Genomic DNA, 9336 nt, shown 5'->3' with positions numbered 1-9336 from the left:
TAGATCACGTGGATATAACTTATCGTTACTGTAATGGCTCCTTTTGTGTGATGGTATTGGATTTTGTCTAATAAAAGTATTATCACAAATGAGCCTAGTGAGAACAAATATTGAGCAATTATATAGTTGATTCTTTTGAAAATAAGTTAAATTTCACGCTTGTACATGAAAAGGTTGTTCATTTTTTTTTCTTCCAGATTACTAGCACCATCCTAGGTCTTTAATGTTCAAGAAGCTGTTTTACATGAAATTTGAAAATAATGTAGGTTCTGTTTTTGGATTACTAGAGAAAAGTTCCTCGATATCTTGATCTCAGAAAATGAGTAATGCATCTTATTGAGCTTACCTGATGCCCTAGTTTGGTCTTTAAAAAAATGTCAGTTGAATTTTGTGGTCTTAAATATGTCATATGAGATGTTAGAATTAAAAAGTTACATCCACCATCCAATTTTTGTAACAAACTTTCCTTGTAAGTCTATTCAAAAGTGAATGAAGTTAACACTTTCCATTTTACCTTTAAAGATAAACTTCTGTAACAACCCTTAAATAGAGTTTTAAATATAATAACGGACATTCTTTTTTAAATAAACCATCAAAAAGAGGAAATGAAAACCAGTGAAGGAACTTTTTACATTAGAAGCTCATATAATTTTCAAACGTCACATGACATTATTCATTTGCTTGAAAAGGTTTATGCACACAAACAGAAAAGTTGTGTTCCTAGAAAGCAAACCCATTTGCCAACAGGTGCGGCTAAAAGAAATCAACCAAACTAAAAGAAAACTTTTGGCCCTCAAATTTATAAGGCTAAAACCATATAGCAAAACACAATATCCTAGTACTATTTTACAACCCAATGCCAATGAGCCTAGCAATTTTCCTTCCACTTAATTACTAGTCAATGTAGTATCAGGACAAAACTTACATTACTTCAAGTTCCAAATTCCAAATTCCAATAATATCTCTATAATAAAAAGAACGGAAAAAACGTAGAATAGGAAGCTATGTTGGCCTTTAGCGGCGACGACAATGAGCTTTGCACATATGTATACAATCGTAATAACAAGGTCCACCACAATGAAGAGGACAATCCAAACGCATCCCTTTGCATCTTCCTTTAACCATGCATTGTGCATATTCACCTATCTTGTAATCTTGATTATTGTTCATATGCCAATGTCTATGCTGATATCTTCCACTATTATGTTTCTTTTCTTTCCTACATCCCCATGACCACCACCCACCCCCACCTCCTCCCCAACCCCATCCACCACTACCTCCCATACCCCCACCCCCACCCCCACCCCCACTACCACCCCCGCCACCACCACCACCTCCTCCTTGGCCGCTACCATCAGTTCCATCTCCACCTCCACCACCACCCCACCCGCGCCCACCACCACCGCTACCTCCTCCACCTCCGCGATTCGTGGCCTTTTTATCATCATGAGTAATATTGTAGGAATTGTTGACACTTGTTGGAGCTTGAGCAATGCTACTTTTATCCACATCTTGATCACTTCTCAAACGCACCAAAAATGCAAAAAAGCAAAACAAGAATGTTAACAAACATTGTCTTGGTACACAATGTCTCTTCATTGTTGCTTTACTTGATGAAGATTTGTGTACTACTGTATTCCTTTTATAGTTGCTCCTAAGAGTGGAGAAAGACGTACAACTAGGTATTGAACATTTTACGTACCTACTTGGTCTTGTTCTAGTCATGTTCAAGCTATCTAACGAACTATTGTTGACAAATTAAATATATAAATTTCTAAAATACACATTGAATTGCCTTGGATTTTACTCTGTCCCCACCATAACAATTGAAAGGCTGGGACTCATTCGTGGCTTGATTGAAAAGGGAAGCTAGGCACCTCATGAATGAGGATCCTGGCATTTGTGTCTGACTTATTTTAATAGAGACGTAGCGTGATCAACATTTATAGGAAGTTTGGACTTCACAAGGTTTTTTAATGGGACCCACTAGCTAATTTTTCATGTTTGGTTGGCTGATAAGCCCAACAGTGGAGTGCCTTGTCTAAGACTGATTCCAAGGTGATGTTTATGATTTTATATGAGAACTTCACAAATATGATGAAATAAGACCTCTAGTTATTATGACAGGTTAGTATGTAAAATTAGGGATTTCATCTTCATCCCTAATTTTCTGAAATACATGAAATCCCTCTAGTCATAGAAATTTATTATGACAGGTTAGTATTGCTAGTATGTAAATATGAATTTATTTTCGTTTATTTTTGTAAGAATATCTTATTTTATATTATTTTCAAGTTATATGTTTTCAATTATATATGTGCATACTCTACATCCGAATTTATGTTGAGGTATTTGATTTGGCATGTAGTTTAAGAACGAAAAAAGACTTTTAAAACTTATGTGTTAAGACAGTCCATAAACATCATCTATATGACTATATATCATATAATTAAGGAAAAAATTTGAAATTTAAAGTGAAATTATTTTTAAATATAAAATATATATATATATATATATATATATATATATATCACTCAAAAAAAATTAGGTACCACATAAAATGAGACAGAAAAATATTACATTTTGTAAATATACTCCCTATTTACATATGTACAAAATAGTACAAAAAAAGAATGGGTTATCAGATCTATAAGGCGTCCCTGCTACTCTTTCCTTCTTCTTTATTCACCTTTAACAGAAACTAATGAGGACGACTTGGTGGTTTGTTACGTTTCATGCATGTTCAAAGACCAACGATCACAACTTGATGACAGACTGGTTTGATATTCTAAAACTTTTTGCTTTTGAATTTATCTTCTATACGTACACGGATAGTATATTAATCTTCTTGTATTATTATTAATGAATTTTAATGGGTCATGACAGGTTAGCTATTATTTTTATCAAATAACCAGTTAATATTAATTATCAATGGATGCATTTGAAATTAGTAAATGATTGACTTGATTGTAAAAAAAATAAAAAAAAAATTACACCATTACAAAAAGTGACTAATAAATACCATCTTTAGAAGTTTTGAAACACAACCTTTTGTTTTCTATTTATAAAGTTAGAAAGGGAATTATAACCATTAAAGCTCGTCAAAGAAGGAAAGATTATTCGCAATAAGACCCCATAAAGCTTAAAAACTGACTACTTCATATGTTTCAAAATTGAAATGGCCAACTTTTACCAACATAAAATCACTTTTCTAAAATGATAACTTCTCAAAAGTATTACGTGGAACAAAAAAGAAACAATGGGACCAATAATCATTCTTCACATGCTTTCATGCCTTTTTCTTTTTCTCCCGAAAAATAGTGGATTTACGGTCCTAGATTTATTGCTATATTTGGTTTTAGTCCTTAAATCACTCAACTAAACATTATCGACCTTCAATTAAATTAAGTTGGCAGTTTTTATCCTTTTCTTTTTGTAAAAAAAAAAAAGATGATAATATCATTAATTAATAGTAAATACGCATCATAAAAAAAATACTCGCTGGGATCGAACAACACTGTCCCTGCAGTTGCAAGCTAGCATTATCCCCTACTGAGCTATTACTATCCGAGATACTTGTCTAGCAAAAATAGTTTTTACTAGAACTATAAAATCAAATATGACCCATAAATGTGTAATTCGCCCAACTCGCCCAAATTTTAATGGGTTGGTAAGTAGTATCTTGTTCCCGGATTAATTTGAATTGTAATCTATATCATATTTACATGGGTTCACAGGTCAGATAACGAATCCGTTGGTGGATGTATCGTCATCTATGCTGATCGGTTCTTTGAGGGTTCGAATTTCAACTTTACATGTCACAAGAATTATTTACTCCCTCTAGTCTATTTTACTTCTCATGATTTTTTAGCATATGCCCCTTAAGGAAACATTAACTAACAGATTAATTTGTCTAAATTTTTCTTATTTATTCTTTGATCTTAATTTAATAATATTTTCTTTTTCACCATATTAATCTCTTTCCACAATTATTGAGCAAGGGTAAAGGTGGAAACTACTAATTATTTATATCTTAGTTTTCTAAATAACTATTTTGGACCACCTATTTTTAATAAGCAGATAAGTAATGGGAGGGAGTAATTAGTAGCATTAATAATGATAAGGCATATTCGATTGAATTATTCTTATCTATTCACTGAATAAGTAAATACTAACTATGTCTTATTTCATATAGTAAGAGTAGAAAAATATAATTAATGTTTTTCTAATTTTTTGAGGTGACAGGTATTCTAGAAACTTCTTTTTGGACAAAGTGACAGATAAAAAGGATCGGAGGGAAAGAAATACCACATAAACAAGATTGATGGCTTCCCTAATTCCCTATCACTTTGCCTTTTACTTTCTCCTCACTACACTAATTTATTCCAATTTTTCTCCTTCCATAGCTAATGAGTACTATACTGTTAAGATCCACAATGTAATTCCACATCCTATAACAGTCCAATGTACGTTGACTGGAAACATAGATCTTGGTAAAAGGACCGTAGGTGGATCAATTTTTGTATACACAGTTTATGTTACTATTTATGCTGATCAAGAAAATTATCTTTCGTGTAAAATGTGGGAAGAGAATAAATCAGGAGAGTTTAAGGTGTTTGATTATAAGAGAGATAAGTCCCTTTGTGCTGAAAATAAGCTTTGTGACTGGGGTGTTAGTTATAGTGGAGTTTGTCTTCATGGAAAAGATGGATGTCTTGTGAAATACAAGTGGGATGGTGATCAATTAGGTTCCTAAGTGTTGTTTATGTAACAAGATTATGTCAATGTAGTTTACTAAATTATATATAAAGAAGTTGTTTCTATATAATAATTTGAAACTTCTAAAGAGTGTTATACAACTTTTTTTTTGAATCGGATGCATAGCGAGAGCTTAGTGCAGTTGACTGCTCTTTTTGTTCTTTATGCAAGTTGTTTTCTTTGACGTTCTTTATTTTACCCTTCTATATACGCGCAAAATTACTTATGGCATGTATGGCAAGCTTTTTGAGAAGGACAGAGTTTTTTTTTATTATTATTATTGTTAAAATGCTTATTTTGGAGAATTAAAGTGTTTGATCAAGATTTTAGAAAAACTCTTTATGAGCAACAAAAGAAGTTGGAAACAATATCTTCTGGAAGAAACACTTTTTGAAAATTTGATCAAGGATAAATTGCTACTTTAATATCAGCAAAAGCTTTTTCAAATTGATTAGCTAACTACAAACTTCTACTCTCCAAAAATACTTCTTCAAAAAGCCTTTCCAAAATAAGCAAATTTTGAAAGATTCGTCAAGCAACCTATTAATTCGTTCAACAAATTGTAGGGAAAAAAAGATCTGGGACAAACTTCTTGGTTAAAAGATAATTAATTTATGCAAAATAAATAGTTAAGAATAAGTCTTGAGTTCTGTTAAAAAGATACCAATAGGACCCTTGCTTTCATCTAGAGCTGGGCATATGATTAAATTGTCCTTATCTCTTTATTAATCAAGTAATAAACAATTCCATATCTTGAGTAGTAAGGTGGAAAAAAATAATTAATGTGTTTCTGATTAGGGATATCTAAAGATTTTCTTTTGACTGAAGTGACAGATAAAAAGGACCAGAGAAAAAGAGATCAATACCACATAAACAAGATTGATGGCTTCCCTAATTACCCATCACTTTGCCTTTTACTTTCTCCTCACATTAATTTGCTTCATTAATTTTTCTCCTTCTATAGCTGATAACTATAGTCTTCAAATCCGCAACACAACACCATATGTTATAACAATCCAATGCAATTTAGATGGACATGCTCTTAAGAAAGAGACAATTAGTCCTTTGGGGTCTGTTTGCAAACTAAATGTACCTATATATGATGATAAAGAGAACATTGTTTGGTGTTCAATGTGGTTAAGGGAAAAATCAGGAAAATTTAAGATGTTTGATTATGAGAGAGATCAGATCTTATGTTATGATAAGAATTGTGATTGGAATGTCAGCACTGTTGAAATTTGTCTTATGAGTGTTGGTATCTTGGACTGCGCTGTGGTCTACAATTGGTGATCATGGTGATTAAACAATGAGTCAATAATCGACCCGCCCAATTCTTATCAAATTTTATTGTCTTTTTATAATTTATTTAATTATCAACTAAATATTTCCCCGTTTATTATGTTTTATGACTATTTATATGTAATGTGTAAAACAAACAAACAAAACAACTGAAAGTAATTTGATAAGATTTTTTTATGTGTTAATTTGAATTACATATTTAGTCAGATCAGCGCAACTTTTAGATGAGTTGAATTAGACGGATCAAAATGACCCGAGTTAATAAATGAACGAATTAAATGAGCCGAGTTAATAAACGGATAAATTATTAACCCACTCAAACTTGTGCGAGTCACGAAACATTCATTAACTTTCATAATAATAATAATAAAATAACAACAACAACAACAACAACAACAACAACAATAATAATAATAATAATAATAATAATAATAATAATAATAATAATAATAATAATAATAATAATAATAAAAAGAAGAAATGAAAGGAATATTGGGTGTGAGCCTAGATATTATAAGAATCCGTTCAATTATATAGTGGTAAAGAGGAATAAATTGCTAGTCATCTACACTACTATTTATTTTCATAGAGGAATAAATTGCTAGTCATCTACACTATTTAGTACTCCCTCTGGTCCAAAATAATGAGGTTTTAGCCTCTAAAAATTAGTCCAAAATAATTGATGCTTCACAAAATCAAGAAAATATTTAGTTCTCTTTTTCAAATCTGCACACATTTTCATATCCTCATAATAATTATGTCAACCTAAATAGATAAGAGAATCATAATTAAGGATATAAAGTCAAAACCCTCTTAATTTTTAGAAGTTAGTGAATTTCTAAATTCATGTGTCCAAGCTTTAACCTCAATTATTTTGGATGGAGTATCATATAGAAATATATTGCAGTAATAATAAAGGATGTGCTCCTAAACTATTGGAGCAAAGCAAATATGCCCTCTTCTGCTTTTTGTCACAAAATACGCTTACCGTTAGCAAAATGGAGCACGTGTGCCCCTCTCCAGTCTCCACTTATACATTTCACATCAGATATAAATTAGCATTAAGTAATATTTCTTTTGCTGTCCTGCAAATTCAAGTTGTAAAATAATAATCTTAATAGAAAAATAATACAACTAGTGAATTAAATATCTCTCTATATATATATAAATAATAAAGCTAGGGAATAGAAGAATTATGTGACACCTTTCTTTGACCAAGATCTTTTTTCTCATTTTTTTTTGACAATTTTTTCCTATTTCTCTATTTTTTATTGTGCTAGAATAAATGTGTCAATTACTACTCCTCCACTCATATATTCTTTACGGAAAAGGGTCAAATATACTCTTGAACTATCGAAAAAAGGTCAAATATACCCCTCGTTATACTTTGCATCCAAATACACCCCTGTCGTTATATTATTGGTTTAAATATACCCCTCCTCCGTTAAAGTTGTCTAAGGTGGCCATCCAATCCTACGTGCCACTAATATTTGATGAGGTGGATGCCACGTGGCATGCCACTTCATCACCCCTAGAACATTTTACCCCACTATCTATTTATTTTCGCCACTGAACTTTCCGCCACCGTGACCACCACCACTCTATGTTTGTGCATACGGTTTCCTTAATTTATTATCATTCCGAGGTAAATGGTCATCGCCTTATGACTTGCCAGCCGAGTAATTGACGTGTTCCGACGAACTAATAAAACTAACAAAAAGATCAAAAAACACGATAGTAATAGTGATAAAGCAATTTTGTATCTTAATCCTGTCTCCATAATTCTAATCTTTGAAAAATTGGATCTTTTCCTCCATATAATAGTGTCAACGGTGGAAATTTCGATATGAAAGCTTTGTTATATCTCCACTAATACCCATTACAAAAACCAGAACTTTATGGAATCCTCAAAATTCTTTCCAAATTCCCTTCAAACGTGTTGATTATTGGGTTAGAAGAAAGAAGAGTTATTTTGCTATAAATACTGTATTGGATTTGTCGGCATCAATTAAAGAATTGAGGGTTCAAGAACCAAATATCAAGAACCCAGCTTTGTCAACTTCCGATCGGAATTATGAGTTTCCAAAGCCCAATCAAACTGTATTGGATGCTCAAACCAAAGTTTGTACTGGGCCCACTCGGACCAAACTCAATGAGGAATATGCCTTCAAGGTTTGGATGCCATCCTCATATCAGGTTTTCTTCTCGATGGCAGAAATTTTAGTAGTGGAAACAAATAGATGGACGAGTAAAATGGGCTAGGGATGATGAGGTGGCATGCCACATGGCGTCCACCTCATCAAATATTAGTGTCACGTAGGATTGGATGTCCACCTTGGACAAATTTAACCGAAGAGGCATATATTTAAACCAATAGTATAACGGCAGGGGTATATTTGGACCCAAAGTATAACGAGGGGTATATTTGGCCCTTTTCCGATAGTTCAGGGATATATTTGACCCTTTTTCGTAATCGTATTCTTTAATGTAAAAACTTAATGGTCTTTATTTTCATTACTCCCACAACTTTTTATTTTCATAACCCTAAATAATTAATAGTCATGTTCATGACATCATTTAACATTCCATATTGTTATCCTATAAATAGAGGCATTGTAAAACTTTGTTGTAAAAGAAATAATACACATCCTGATGCTAATAGTTGTTAGAAGCCTAGAAGTGATTACCAATTGCAGGAAAGTAATATTTCTAAAGCAATTCTTTAAGCAAGGGATTCACTTTCTAATTCGTCTTGAGTTATAAGAGACTTATTTGTGGGATAATAAGAGATGGTCTTCAATGATAACATGCTATATTCCATGTCAAAATAGTTGAACTTCTATTTAAATTTTCAAGTGCATTTGAGTGTTATTTTAGTCAAATTTTTAGGATGTTTGGTGACTTACATGTTAACTTGGAGCTGGGTATGTAAACCTGTTTTCTCTTTACAGTTATTGTTTTTTATTCGAAACGACTGCTCCTTTTACTCTTTTAATTAAATAGTTTTGGTCTCCGGTATTAGGGTCTGAACCACTGGTATTGCTTCTTCATGTAAAAAAGTTCTGAGTTTACATCTTAGGAAGGGTGTTGTAGATAGCTTTCATGGTGGTGAGAAAGTTTAAGGGAATTTTTCTGCTAGTACACATACCACTTGTAATTGGAAAGTTGAGATTGTTGTTTGAAAATTATAAAATAGCAGTATTTGTTCAAATTACTGAAGTATTATAATTTTATGAGGACGTGACAATCTTTTACTTTTTTTTAGTCAATACCTTAAAA

General features: G+C 32.1%; 1 protein-coding gene across 1 annotated transcript; it reads right to left on the bottom strand.

Moving 5' to 3' along the window:
- Window positions 1-649: 649 nt before the first annotated feature.
- LOC132611627 (glycine-rich RNA-binding protein GRP1A-like) lies at window positions 650-1599 on the bottom strand. Its single transcript, XM_060326030.1, has 2 exons — window positions 1371-1599; window positions 650-1340 (listed from the first exon to the last, which is right to left on the bottom strand). Exons 1-2 carry the CDS (start codon window positions 1597-1599, stop codon window positions 1015-1017), a joined length of 555 nt encoding a protein of 184 aa, XP_060182013.1. The 3' UTR covers window positions 650-1014.
- Window positions 1600-9336: the final 7737 nt, after the last annotated feature.

Source organism: Lycium barbarum, chromosome 9 (assembly GCF_019175385.1).
Source record: "Lycium barbarum isolate Lr01 chromosome 9, ASM1917538v2, whole genome shotgun sequence".
Taxonomy (NCBI): Eukaryota; Viridiplantae; Streptophyta; class Magnoliopsida; order Solanales; family Solanaceae; genus Lycium; species Lycium barbarum.
This window is presented reverse-complemented; position numbering and strand designations above follow the sequence as displayed.